At 39.1% G+C, this 15,359-nt stretch overlaps 1 protein-coding gene across 2 annotated transcripts in view; it reads right to left on the bottom strand.

Moving 5' to 3' along the window:
• Window positions 1–15,359, bottom strand: part of SCAPER (S-phase cyclin A associated protein in the ER) — a 136,163-nt gene that overhangs the window by 27,763 nt on the left and 93,041 nt on the right. For both annotated transcript variants that reach the window (XM_042021801.1, XM_042021800.1), the window contains exons 25-27: window positions 14,365–14,488; window positions 8,360–8,589; window positions 4,720–4,875 (exon numbers count right to left, since the gene is read on the bottom strand). In XM_042021801.1, coding sequence (XP_041877735.1) covers window positions 4,720–4,875; window positions 8,360–8,589; window positions 14,365–14,488 — 510 coding nt within the window. The remainder of the gene's footprint in view (window positions 1–4,719; window positions 4,876–8,359; window positions 8,590–14,364; window positions 14,489–15,359) is intronic.

Below are 15,359 nucleotides of genomic sequence, written 5' to 3'. Positions count from 1 at the left end.
GAAGTGAAACCTTTCAGTAATTTCAGACACAAGTTGGAGTTAGTTTACAGTACTTGCTGGAGCTGCTGTCCCTTGGAAGTGGTGAGAAGCACAACCAAGGTTCAGACAGACTTGCAGCTGATTCACCATCCAGCAGCCAAAACAGACATTATCTTAATTACTGTAATAAAATGAGAACAGACCAGCCCACTTCCTTGTGGATCTGTGACATGACAGGCTCTGTTTCCCTGGATCAGACCCTGCATCTGCAGCTTTCATCCACTGCAGCTTGTAACCCACAACTTCATCAGCTGCTGACACACATTTATATATATTCCACCACTGGTTTGAGATAACATGTAACAGCAACAACTTAGTTATTGCACTGCTCTGACACTGTATTTTCCTGGGATAACAAGGAAGCTTGAAGGGATTTCCTAAATTGAGAAAACAGCAAAATTTTTAAACACCTGGTATCCCAAGAACCCACATGATTTGAGAGACTATTATTTGCAATATTGCCCTTATGCACAATGCACTATCCTCCCTGTATCTGTTATTGCTCTCCACTCTACTGCTCCTGGGGAGAACATTCTGCCTTAGTGACTGACCCTTACACTGCAGTACTGCCCTTGGTTTCCTCCTGCTCTTTGCATTAACTCTGTGTTAGCATGAATTTATTCATTCATACTCATGGGCAAAAGTGAAACAAGGCATTAACTCTAGCCCTCCACAGAGCACTAACTAAACCTCCAGGACAGCAATTTTACTTCCAGAGAAACAGGAAAAAAGGGATCTAGACTTGATGAACACTGGGCAATACAGGAAAAGATAGGAACATAAACAAAACCTTTGCTATGCTGATGAAGGACCTGACATGGAGATTCTTACTTAGTCTTCCCTCCTGCTTTTAGGGAAGGCTGAGCTGGGGCAGCAGGGCCATACCTTTATTAATGCTCCTTGCATTCCAAGCCTGCTCATTGTTTTCTGTCCTGTGGGTACAAGCCAAGCACATTCCATATGTGTAGTCAGGACCTGAGGGCCCAAAATAGGCCTTGTATCGCTCATATTTACAATAATACACTCTGGAAAACAGGGCTATCATCTTGAACATTGCTACTGGACATCTGGAATTTGACACAAATTTCAAGAGATTTATATGGCCACACGAGCCACTGTTATTCCATATAAAATGTATCTAATATTTTGCTTTATTTCAGGTTAATAAAAATGTCTCTGTTTTCAGTTCTGGCTACTGTTACTCTTAATGGTGAGCAAAAACCAGTTAAGCATTACCAGGGCCACAATTTTCAAGCCTAAGTATCAAATGTCAGGTTCATCTGTTCAGCAGAGAGAGCTCAATATTCAGACGTGCTGCATTTTATGATTTCTCACTACGTACAATAAGGGACAATGCCCTGTTTTCAGCTCCCATACACCTTTTTTTTCAAATCATCAGGGAGGAAGGAGCTCTCATCTCCACTGCTAGCTACAGATGCAATACAGCATCAGAAAAATGGGACTTCCAGTTGGAGGTCTCAAGTCACCCGCAATAATTCTCACTGTGTAACAGAAGAGGATAAAGTATCAAAACAAGCTTGAAAGAGGGTAACAAATTATTAAGGTTTTCAACAATTGATCTTTTATATGTATTCCACAGTGTTTGGAAAATGTCCTATTCCATCCACAGCAAAATTTCAATTAAAAGAATCAATCAAGCATTTATTAGCCAGTATCAAAAATGATAATTTGAAAAGTAGGATCAATATCAAAGTTAAACCTTCTTTAAAGACCTTGATCATTAATGGAAAGAAAATCCCTCTCTTATAATAGGATGTTTATAACATATGATCAGAATAGATTCCCTTATTTCAATAACATTTTATGATTTTAAAATTGAAAATCCTCCAATTTATGTTTCTACATTAGTAAGACTTTTCTTTACTGTATCTAACTCCATGATTTTGGACTTTTTTTTTTCCACAAGTCTACCAGAGTAGTAAAAGAAGTCTCTTCACTCATGCCTTAAAATTTTACTATCTACATTATATCAACCATAGACCTCATTTAATACATAATGTTGATTTATATATATATATATATATATATATAAAAGTTATTTGAGGCTATTCTCTAATAATCATTATTGTTGTGACACCTTGCCTGACATAGAGGTACATGCAGAGGGACTTGACTGAGATCTCTTCACTGCCTACAGAATTGTTTTCCATGAAGTAACTGTCCAAATACACACTGGGTATCAATTCAGAGCTTGGTTTAGAAATATTCTGCTGAATTTGGGAGTTTTATGACATGTGCTTTTGAGGAAGACCGTAAAGTCTAGATTGACAGCTCTTCCTACCTCAGAGCTCCAGAAATGGCCCAATGTACTTTGTATCCACAGGACAGGATCTTTTAATTGTTTAAAACTTGAGTTTTAAACAATAACTATTTAAACAATAATTTCTGGCCCTCTGGGGATATGGCAGATTACAGTTGCAGTACAGTTCCTAACAACCTGCTGGGGTCTGAAGGCACAGGAGAAGGATCCCACAGCTCATAAAGGATTTCATTGTTGTGCTCAGCTGGTTTGAGCCCTGAGGTGGTCCTGGTCCTCCACCCAATATTTACTGTCCTGTGTCAGCTTCCCACCATGCCACTCAATGCTGCATGCCGAGATCTGTATGCAGAACAGACAGCACTCTGTGAAAGTACTCTCAGGAATTTCATATGGAATGACAACTTTTTACATGACAGATAACAGACTGAAAAAGTTCTACCCAAAAAATCAGATTAATTTTGTGTCCCCATCCCCCCATTACCATCAAGGAGCATAAAGTAGTTTCCAACCTGGAACCATCATATATAGGAGGATATACCAAAAGAACATTTCAAAATTGCTCTTGCAACAATGGTGAAAGCCTGCCATTAATTTGGCAAAACTTCTTTTCATGCTACAGTGTCAGAGCACTTGTAATACTGAGTGGGCTTTTCAAATTTCAGTAACAACTTCAGAAGTTTACTGATCAGAGTGGTTGGTGACTGGGAGTACAGAGGGGTTTGGTGCTCAAGCATGTATCAACTGAGCTGGAGAATGAGAAAGCTGACTGCAAAGGCTGCATTGCCTCCTACCAGCATTTACCAGGAATGAAAGAGGCATCTGTATTTCTCACAGAGGGGCCACCTTTTGTGCTGCAGATCAGGTATCGCACATCATGTATTACTGTAGTGTGACATATTTAAGAATTCAATAAATTTGAGCTCTGTTTCTGCCACCTTAATCTCTGTTTGGCAGTACCTTTTTCCATTTAAATCACCTTGAACACTGAGGACTTCTATAACATGACAGAATTACACTCTGCATTCACTGCTTAAATGAGAGTAGGCTCAGGTGATGAAAGACGTGATTTAAACTGCCCTTCTAATCAGTTACATCAAAGCTTTTGATCTGAAAGACAACAGTTTTGAAATCTCCAAGTTCATTCCTCTCATTTCTTTTCATGCTCAAATGAACAATCTAACCTGGAAATCATGAACAACCAGCACCTTTGGAGAAAATCCAAAGTGTTGCTGTTCATGGAGGTGGTGGGATCAGATACTTCTTGGTGTAACTGGGAAGAAAAACACTCAACCCTCCAAAATTATTCTGCTGCTACAAAGAACAGATGTTCTTGAAGGATGTACTTGTGCAGTGCTGTACTATTTTGGGGTGCAAAGATCTCTAATATTTTGGTGAAGTGCGTGCCTGCAACAGAAATTGCAAATATTGTATTACTCACTCTGAGCTAGAACTAGTATTCCACTAACAGAAGGGTGATTTTTTTATTATTTTATTTAGTGAGTATTTGACTTCTGGCAGTGCTCTCCTGCAATTTAAAATGCCAAGTTGGCAGCTTTCAGAAAAGGAAATTTCAGTAAGTTGGGATGGTCTCTTTGGGCTCATATTTCTTGCAGTTCTTTTTCCATGTGTCTGTGTCCCTGGCTACCAGCAACAGCTCTTACCTACAGCTTTGTTTCTTATCCTATATTTTGTTAGCTCTAGTTTTTCAACCCTAGCATCATTTTACCCTTCAGGAATGCATTGTAAAGTTCTGCCAGACTTGATTTTTCCTGAAATGTGTAACAGTAACGGTGGTAGGTTCTAGTAAGTGCAGCCCAAAGCTCTGAAATTCTGACTCACATGAGTGTCAGGCTGTCCTACTGTAGACCACAGAAGTCCAGATTTGCTGGCAGGCACTTGCCTCATGCACACTTCCCACAACCTTGGTTAGGTTACAACAATAAGCATTTTGCATTAGAAATTTCCCTGACAAATCTAGTAATAGCTTTCTTTATAGAAAACAGAACTCCCTTACTGATGGTGGTATTTTAAAGAACAAGAGCTGAATTAGGCTGCTCTAGAGACAAATCAATTAAGAGTTTATTTTAGCTGGTAATAAAATACCTCTTGAAGTCCTTGGGACTGGACACTTAAAACGATCACTGATAAAACCCTGTGTGGAATGATGAGTAAAGGAGGTGAAGTTTGCAATTCTGATAAATAACTGAAAATAATCAAGCCTCCGTGCAGGTAACTAATTACAGTTTGCTGGTGAGAGGGTGAGCAGAGTGGGTCTCCTGCACTGCTGCTTTCCCAGCTATTCCTGTGTGTCCCACAGTGGGCTAGTTCTGGTTGGCAGCCTCAGCAGGATGCCACTGCCTGACCAACATGTTCTGAGCTGACAGACCAAGTGCACCCACCTTCCATTGACAGCAAAACACAGCTGGCAAATTCCATACAACACTGCCGTGGCATTCTGTAGAAAACTTGCTATTTTGGGGTTCTCATCAACAGGGCCTTGAACAGACAGGAAACAGCAACACAGCTTGTCCACCAATCCTATGTTCACCACGTAACTATAAAGAGAGGAAAAGTGTATTACAAAATAGTTCCACACCAGTGGAAGAAGTAATTTTTGCTTCTCTGCTATCAAACCACTCAAAAAGCAGGTTGTGATTACTTAAATACTCTTTCTGAAAGGGTTCAATAAAACAATTCCAATTACAGTAACTTCAGATCTGGCTCTCTGTGGCTATCAATAGTTTTTGTTAAGAGATCTGCCTGTTGTAAGATAATTTGTATTATACTGTACAAGAAAGATGAGTGTAAATGTTTATTTTAGCACACTGCTAGAAGGACAATGGAATCTTGCCGTAGTTAATGATTTGTAATAATTTTGATAGTTCTGGAACAGTACAACTTCTTTTTAGCATGAAGAGGTAAACTCTGTAGAACACACTAATTCCAGAAGACAATGATGTTACCCAGATAATGTTTTACTGCAATACATACATCATAGCAACCACTGCCCAATTGTTGGGCTTTGTTCCCCTCTCATAAATACATATGCAACCTCTCAGGGACTAATAGAATGTGAACAACATTCTACCATCAGTATAGAAAGATCGAGATCAAAAAATCTCCTCAGGACTCAATCATATTCAATATAGAGAAAATCATGTAGTGGCTCTTTTTTTTTAAACTGAAAACTCCTTTTTTACTAGGGTTGACCAGATCATCATTGCTGACCCTCAGATCACAACTGCTGAAGTTCCTTCTTTGAACTTTAATAGCTTGGAAACCTATGCCAAAAAATCTGCTCTTCACCCTTGTACCAAGATCCCTCTGTCCACAATAGGTTCTCTCATACTTTGATCATTACCAACTCCACTTAAACTGTGCACAGATTATTTTTTCCATGTCACTTTGCTGATATCACCTCACTTCCCCTACTTTCCTTTTCTACCACAAACATCCAGCTTCTCAGACTTCAGCCCATCTCAACCACCATATTCTGCTGACTTAGGTGAGATCAACTCTCTTCATGGGCACAAATGTCCCACTGCAATCAGCTCCCTTTCTCTGCCCTCTAATTTTCTTCGTATTTTCCTCCACTCTTACGAAGTGGGAGAAACCTCTTTTCAAGATCAGAAGAACTGCTGTTTAATCCTGTGCCTCCACCTCACTTAAAATACATGAGAAAGCAATTGCCTTCAGACACCAACAAATGATCCACTGTTCCTACACCGACTGTCTGAAGATCACTGTCCTACCAGCTGCTCTACTTGCTCCTCAAGTCCAGTTGGCAGAGATGGCTCTTAGAGGCTCCTTGAAAAGGGAACACCATTGGCTCTAAGTTTACATCATGTCTAGACCACCCTGATTTGACTCAGCAGGGAACATTATTAAATAATATTGATTCTAGTAAATAAAAACTATTGATTAGATAATGCTTCTCACAAAGCTGTACAACTATTTATTAAAAATAACTATTCCCTCACAACATGTCCTACAGTTTTGTCTGATTTTGAAAAAACAGCGGGTTTTGACATTAGGGAAGAAAACCTCGTCCTTTTCAGACACTGTTGTTGCTCAAAGACAGATTTCTCTTCAGGGTTAGAAGTGAGACCTTCTGTCAACATCCAACCTACTGACACAAAGTTTTTGGAAGAAGTGAAGGAATTAAGAATAAAATTACACTGGATATAAAGCTAGAAGTCGAACTGCAGCACGCAAGATTTTAAAAGTTGCTGAAGTACAGCAGTTAAAAACACTTAAAGACGCACAAAGGTTATTAATTGCACACTCATTGTGCAGGTAAATTTGTCTGTTCTATTTTGCAACATGAAAGGTTACCAGCATTAAGTTTCTTGCAGATTTTGATCTAAGCAATCTATTTGATCATGCAGGTGATAAACAAGTTCTCCTGCATTAGTGGAATAATTCCAGGAACATAGCTGTGTGTTAGATACATCACAGTCACAGAGAAATGCTGAGTGCTGGAAATAGCTCTGAGAAATAGGAGGGGAGAGGAAGAACTAAATAAAATAGAGCTAATACTGATAGATGGTGACTCACAAAAAGGCACAACCTTTATCACCGATATTCTCTTCCCTAGGAGCATCTCTACAGTGTGAATGACACCTGCAAACTGTGTGCACTGTCCCCCTCCTTTACACCCACACCTGAGTACAAAGCAGCTGCTCTCTGGCAGAGGGGAAATGGATGAGCTTTCAGTCTGCTGGGACTGTTCTTCACTGGCATCCGGAGACAAGAAGAAGATGCATAGAGCACTCCTTTCCTTGAGGAATTGAGCATACAGACAACTGGAATGTCAAAGCTCTCTAATCTATTGCCTCTATCTTCTTTTACCCACAGGAGTACAGCTGAAATAACCTGGCTACCCTTTTGATACCCAGACAGCACATAGATAATTGGTGTTTATGCATCAGGTCTAACAGTCCCTAACAGAAAAAAAAAATTTCAGTGCTCCTCTTTCTTCCCCCATCTTCCTAAAATTCTCACTTAATCAACTCCCCATGACATACAATACAATGACCTGAAGGTGAAAGATTCTCATTAATGACAGAATTTGTCTGTTTTTGACTGGTTTAAAATGCCCTCTCTCTTTTTTTCCTAATTGCACTATTACCTTGTCATCATGCCTTTCATTCCCCATTTATAACCAGATCCCCTAAAGTGCCTCAGGTGAGGGACCTGGTTGGATTCTCATGTCTCTCCTTATCTTGAGGGTATGCCTGTGCTTGGCCCAGTCAGTGTCAGATGTCTGCTCAGCACAGACCTCCCACCCTCCCATTCATAAATGGGCAGAATACAACATCCTGAAATTTCACACTCTATCAAAACCTGTTTGGGGAGAAGGAGAGTTACATGAGAACATGAAAGTTTAGAGGTCACTGGTATCTATGACAACTATTTGTTTTGCTTTCCTCCTTCAGCTGTCCTCTTTGTCTCTATCAGCATCACACCAAACTTTGAAAAGTCTGAAGGCTCACTGTGACACATTTTCAGTAGCATATAAAGAAGAATTTCATTTCTTCAGAGGGCTGAAGACACACTAATAACTATTTATGTTCAGGCTCAGCTATTAAAATGCAGCTACATGGTAAGATCAGATTATAGGAATGACTGGGTGATCTTTATAATAGGAAGTGTGTATTTTATGACAAGCTTATATGAATACACATATGATATGAGAGACCACATGCAATGGGCACACACAGTTGGCATAGAGAACTGAGAGAAAATAATAAAAATATGGAAGCTGGCTCCTAGATAATCAGGAGAGAAAATTAATGGAAAGGACACAAAAAAACAAGTCCAAAATAAAAGATTCTTGTGTTTCTGTATTTCTGTGTCTGCGGTTTTTTGAAGCACATTTTTGATTGAGAATATAGTATTTCAATAGTCTTCTTGACTACCCACACACTGCTTTTACTGCATTACGAGTTAAAGCAGTTTGTTCCTCTCTTTAATCAATGCAATTTGCTTTCCCTCTCATAAAGAATACTTAGAAACATTTCATTATTTTTTTTAAACCTGATTAGGTCTTGGACTCTGCTGCTGAAGGCTTCCACTTGTGAGGATTTACTTTTTACTTCCTGTAATATCTTCAGTGCCGTAGAGTGGTTGTTTCCATCTGGGAAGCTGGAGATTAGACATCTGAAAATCACAGCAGTTACCCTCAGAAGTCCTGTTGTTAAACCTTCAAATACCTGCTTATTTACACTTCTGCCTGCAGTAGCATTATGGTCATCTGGAACACTAACCTAAGTAAAGAGAAAAAACCACAAACAACTAGAATTCAGTAAAACTAACCAAAGTTTGTAGAGAAACATTTACAAATTTGCATGGATGTACACCAAAAGTAATAATAAAATAACATTCTAGCAGTGCTGATGGGCATTAAACCATTTCAGGTACAAGATAAGGTAAAGCATATAATCCAAGCTGGACCAGAATAAATCAAGTCATAAGAATGCAGTGTCTGAGAACTAAGCAAGCCTGATAGCAGCAAAGTATGTCATTAGTATGATTGTGTTCTTATGCATAAAACATCACCAGTGACCACTGCACTCGTCCATCAGAGGTGACCCACTTGTCAATCACATCAGAAGCACAACAGCCAGTTCTCTCTGAACAGACCTCAGAGGAATCTCATTTTTCTAAATCATTAAAATAGAGCCCACTCCTAAAAAGGTGAAGTTGAGCTGTACAACATGTAAATCTGAAGACAAATCTATATGCAGGATACAGATCTGGAAGGAAGTCCTCATGTAGAGTATAATTTTTTACAAATTAATTTATTTTTCCATTTCTGCAGTCCAAGGTATTTTATCCAGCTGAAATCCTGCCCCATTACAATCAAACAGTAAGTGGAGTGTGTCTGAAGTCCTGCAGTGCTCAAGGCAGACACTGGCAGCAGTCAGGGCTCGCGGCTCCTAGGAACATCCCCATCATCCCCATGGCTGATGCTGCTGGGCCCACACCCCACAGACCTCTGTGGAGCCTCTGCTCTGCCACAGCCCGAGGCTTGACATAGGCACTAGGGATCAATATTGGCTGAAATGTCATTTTCGTTCCAGGTTAAAATCATTTACACTCAGTATATGCAAGTGAGGCCAGAGAAAACCATTCCTCCCCGTATAGGTATCAGGAGGGATTTGGTAACACTTGGTGACAAAGAACAACATGCACATTTCTTTATTATTCATTAGCTCTGAGCCTTGTGCTGGTACTTAAAACTCATTGTAATGGTCTGTTTCTGGTGACAAGCCAAGAGAGCAAGTGAGAAGTCTTTAGCTGCTTATTCAAGTTCAGTAAGAAAAACAATACTATGTTGCTCCAGTAACATTTGTTGACTAAAATAATTCATGCCTAATGATACCAATTGCTCACTGAAACAGATGGATTAAACTTTGCAATGTGTAGATCAACTTAAATGTGACAACTTTGTACTTGGAACATTAAGTTTTAAAAATTGCTAACAAATGCTACTTACTGCTTTTTCACCTTAGATAAAAAATTATATATGCTATTTCTTAAAAGATTGAATAATATCTTGCAGCAGAGCCTTCCATTTGCTGTAATGAACAGTACTATGAGTGGGTAATGGGTTTTTTTTGCCTTCTAGTTCAATGTACATAGAAGAAATATATATTCTAAGTATATAGTCCTTAGCTATTAAAGATCATGCTTTAAAATCAAACTGCTCCTCCTAATTTGTAAAATAAATAGATCTGGCACTTATTAGCATCATTTATTGCAGAGCTTATTTGTCATGTTCAATTTTTTGGGAAAGTGTGTGTGTGTTAATATAAAGTGTGAACAAATGTGAATTTTTACAGAGTGTTTGTCAAACAAGAGATAAAGGAAATACTTCTTTACAGAAAATGGGTAAATTTGAACTTAATTCCTTGAAGATTTTCCTTTTATACTAACTCAAATGAGTGAGAACAGATCAGCTCTTTTACCAAAGAAGTAATTAATGGGATAGTGGGAAAGTGTATTGAGATTTATGTTCAAAATTAATTGGTGTGCTTGCAGAAGCAAAATTAATTGGGGTGCTTGCTTGTTGATTATTATATCAAGCAAGGGGTAGGAAATCTAAAGATTTAATAGTATAATTATGAAAGCTTTCAAGCTCTGGTTTCTTTGTGTTGATACACAAGGAGTCCATGATATTCAGAGAAACTGGGTTGAATGTGGGCTTTGGATAAGTAAATGTTACAACATTCCACATTCCTGAGGTTTAATAGGTTTAACAGTTTATATGACACAAATCTACAGGTGTGATTACACATTTAAACTGATTTGTTGAGTAATTGGTATAAAACATTTTAAAACCACAATGGAAAATCAGGAAATATCTAACTACTGTCCAAATATTTGACACATCCAACATCTCAATGCTATTTTAGCTTTTCTGATGGCTGACTATGCTGGGCCTAACCAACACTCCTACTTTCTAAGTCAGTTCTAGAATTGGAACTCTCTGGTGACCTGACTCTCAGCATGGTACAGTCTCCATCCAAGTGATATGCTGTTCCTCAGAGAATTCCCCCTGTGGAGGGGTTCCCATGCTTGTGCAGAGCTGCCATCACCTCTTCAGCTCTGCCCAGCATCTTGGGCTTAATCCTGTAAGATGCTGCACAATATGGCCCCAACCCAGTAAAGCACTTAGGCACACATTTAATATAGCTGAAAATGCTACTCTGTTCTGACTCATGTCACCAAAATACCTCGGCAGATCAGAGCACGTTCTCTTTCTGTGCTAACAAAAAACACCAAACAATTTCCAGTTAGCAACGTAGAGGTACAGCACTGACAACTCATTCATATTTTTATTTTATAAAAGGCATAGTCCTCCACAGCCATGAAGAATTTTAAATGTAGAGTTGGTAAACCTAAATGGAAAGACTGCAGACCTTTAGAAGCATACAATTTCTCTTTATCTGGTCAATTATTTCATATCATTCTCCCATTACCAATGGTGATTTTGTGCTTTTTGCATTTCTAGTCATTGGGCTTGCCTCAAAAACACTCTGAAAAATATATCTCAGAAGTATCACTGGGATGTCAGATGTTCTATGTAGTAACTAGTGAACCAAAGAAACGGAAATGGCCCAGGAAGTGCTTGGGCTTGAGATGGTGCAGGTGAAAGTTCCAATGTTAGATTCCCTACCCCTAAACACTTCAGCATGTCATTACCTCTTCTACTCCAGCCCTGTTTTCAAGATTTACTGGTCTCCACATGGGCTTGTTATTAGGGACTAAGGGAACACAGTCCCTAAGTGCCACACAGCTGAACCCTATGGAGACAGATGTAATTTCAAAATGGACTAGAACCACCAAGCAGCACAGATGTGCCTTGGATTTCACAGTTCTTGTCATCATCAGTGCAAACATGGAGCTGCCTTATTTGATGCAACACAGAAGACTGAAAAAGCTGACCAAAAATGGTTAAGAAACTGCAATAGGATGTATACTATCATTCTGAAGACCCCAAATTAAATGGCAGCACATTCCAGGCAAGAAATGGAGAAGAAAAATTACTTTCCTCTGATTAGATAGCCAGATTAACTTAAACCCAGTAAAATTTCTTAGGTGACTTACCTAAAATACAGTCCAAATTTAAGCACTGTATTTTGGAGACGAAAAAATAAGAAACAACTGGGTTTTGATGCCTACATTTGTTTGATTGCTACTTCACTTAATGTTCATTGCACATTCACTAATGATGTCTTAGAATTTTCAGATACTACGCATTTAAAGATTGCCTTAAAAAATAATCACAGTGATCTGTCATGATATCACACAGTTACGGTTTATATGTATGGCTTCTCAGATATCTTTGTGGAAAGGACATGACAGCTGTCACTTGACTAGAAACCCTCAAAATATGAAACTATCCTTACATGCTTACAGCTCCACTAATTATTTGGTTTTGTCGGTGTGAAACCTTCCAAAATAGACAACTAGAAAAGCTGCAATTATTTTGCAACTATCTTCTGGCTAGGGTGGACAAAGAAGAGCAAAGACAGCAGTAACAAATGAAGCTACACTCCAGCACAAGACTTGTATGAACGTAGGTGGGAAGGTTTGATCCATTAATCATGGAAATCAGGAAACACCCCTGCTGTCCTCAACAGACACGGGCTTAGGCATTACCTGAGCTAAGGAGGCTAAAGAAGGTAACATGGTAAGTCATTCTACAGAAGGTTTCCTACCAGTCCCTTTAGGCAGGAGGTAAAGGAAGGTCTAAACAGGACACTTCAAACTATTAACCTGGACAGACACACTGTGTGTGTGTTTTGTCACACACAAAAAAAAACCCCAAACTAAAACTACATCCACATGAAACTAGTTGGAAATAAGGTTCATACTGGATGTATTCAAGATTATATTGAAATGCTTCTCAAAACAGTACTGTTGCTGTATTCAGCAAATATTGGTGTACTTGTTTAATAATTTGTTAAAACCTTGCAAATATACATTCTCATTTATTACTCCTGGTATTACTTGGGCTTTATTTTCCAACAGTAAGTGGAAATACACATGACATGGGCAAAGGCTGCATCACACAGCTCATCCAAAAAGGAAAAGCAGAGGCAGTTAGAAGTCTCTGGGGGTGTATTTTAGTATTTTGGTATTTGGAGCTACTCTCAGTTTGTACACTTCTTTTTTGTAAAAAAAAGAAAAATTCAAACTTGATCTGATTTATTATATTTTCAAGAGAGAAAAATCAGGGTTAGAAAAGCAGCACTGTTTTTGGGTTTTGTACTCAAATACGCACTTCATGGAACTAAGAAGATATCCCAGTTTAAGGGCCAATTCTGCAGAAGAGAACATAAGAGACTTTCTGTACAGGAAAGAAAAGTCCACTGTGGATCATGGGAAACATTAAGCTTTAACTACAGTTTTGCTGCAACTCAAGGGTAGTATTTGGCAACAGACTGAAAAGAGCTCTAAGTGCAGTAAATTTTCCTTCTCTAGTATCTCTGAGCTCTAGGTGGCCAACTCTGCCTAAGAAATACCCTCTGTATTCCTTCAGGGAGAGTACAGGTCATTCTCCAGCACTGCACTGTGAGCAGGGAAGAGGTTTGGCAGCAAAGTGAACCTTCTCACCGGTGAGGAGCTGAAGGATTTCCTCCGTGTGTAATTCCCTCGAGCCCTGCCCCGCTGGCCCCGCAGAGCCAGCACTGGCCGGCACCGCGCACGCACCTTTCACTGAGCATGGCTGAAACCTAATACCTGCAATCCTCTTGGAAAGATCTGCTGAGGAACAATGAGATGGCAGCTGCTCAAAGGAGAATGCACAGGTTGCATTTGGGTTTTCTTTGTGTCAAGGACCCTCGGACTAGCTTTTTAAAGTGTTCGTCAACAGTCCTATGGCTTGTTGATTCTTACAGCGTCACTTAAATTATTAAAAGTATGTACATCACTTTTCAATTAACAAACTGCTTGGCTCATGAAAATACATACACACAATTTATAAGTAGAAAACCAAGACTAAATATCTTATGATGAGCAGGTCACTATGAATTAAAAATGAGTTTTCAAATAAAATATTTAATGACATTTCAAATTAAATGAAACATTGGAAAATTAAAACTTTCATTGCTAAAGAGCCCTATTTAAGCAGTGCAGAAAATCAAACTCTGGCAATGTATTGACCTGACTTAGATTCCTGACACTGAAACAAGTAAGAATCAAACAGACAGAGACAACTCATTATAGTCTATACTTTATATATTCCTATAGGGTAAATTAAAGAAAACAGCCTCAGAAAACGCTAAAGATAGAACAAGATCCACTCACTAGAGTTCCTGGTACACATGCTTTTGCAGAATTTATTAGAAGCAGCAAATATATCCATTTCTATTGAGTATAGTAGATACAGCCATCAAATACAAACAACAAATGAATTTTATTCTTTCGAGCTTTTATTCTTATTTACCCCCTGGTGTTCTTATACTCTAAATACTATAACATGCTTGTGAAGCATGCAAAATTTTCAAAATTAGAAAAGTTATTGTACCTACCGTAAATTGCTGTATCAACAGGTCCATCAGAAAAGTGATCTTATTACTAAAGAGAACATAGGTGCAGTTTTCTATGCAGCTGCTGCAGGTGAGGCTGTAAACATTTACTGCACCGCACAGTGACCTAAAAAATCAGAAGGGAAGACAAATTAGAATTTTACTTTCTTCAATAAATCAAAAGCAAATAAATGGCAGCACATCAAAAATCTTGCAGGAATTCACATTTATTTTCTTCAACTTGGGATCCCAAACAGAACTAATACCTGAAATGAAATCAATTAAATAACTTCAAAACAGTAAAGCCATACTTAACAGAAGCCACACACTCTATGGGTACTGGACTCTCCTGTATTCAAAACTCTTATCAAAACTGATATAGAATATCAGCCAATTTCATCATTTGGATAGGTAGTATTTTTTTTGTGTGGCTTACAGCTATGGCACACAATGAACTCCTTCCTGGCAGGACCTTCAAGAGCCTGTGTGAAGTATTTGACAGCAACTCCCAGGACAGCAGGGCCAGTTTTAGAGAGAAGCTCCCAGCAGTGCCTGTGCTCCAACACAAGGAATAGGGATGACCAAGGAACTGGCAAACCCCAGCAGGTGAAAGGCCTGCCCCAGAAATTCCAGTGCCACATTGCCACCCACTCCTGCACAGAGCCTCCAGTGCTAATGTACAGCTCCAGCAGCATCGGCTGAGCTACACCTATGGCTGGGGAAGAGGTGACTGCAGTGGGAAGCTCCGCAGTGCGAAGAGCACGAAATCACAAGCGCATGCACAACTGTTCTCTGCATCACATGCAGTGATTTCCACCTGCTCCTTCTTCTCAAAACAGGACTTGCAGGGAAGCTGGGACCAGTCCTAGGGAATATTCTCACAGAGAAGATTAATCTTATCAAAGAGAACCCTATTTCAGAATAAACAAAAAATTTGTTTCTTGAGCTTTGCTTACTACAAAAGCCATCACTGTTACTACACAAACATGCACAGACAC

Source organism: Corvus kubaryi, unplaced genomic scaffold (assembly GCF_017639235.1).
Source record: "Corvus kubaryi isolate FWS band 111438036 unplaced genomic scaffold, C.kubaryi_AGA036_p1.0 37172, whole genome shotgun sequence".
Classification (NCBI taxonomy): domain Eukaryota; kingdom Metazoa; phylum Chordata; class Aves; order Passeriformes; family Corvidae; genus Corvus; species Corvus kubaryi.
This window is presented reverse-complemented; position numbering and strand designations above follow the sequence as displayed.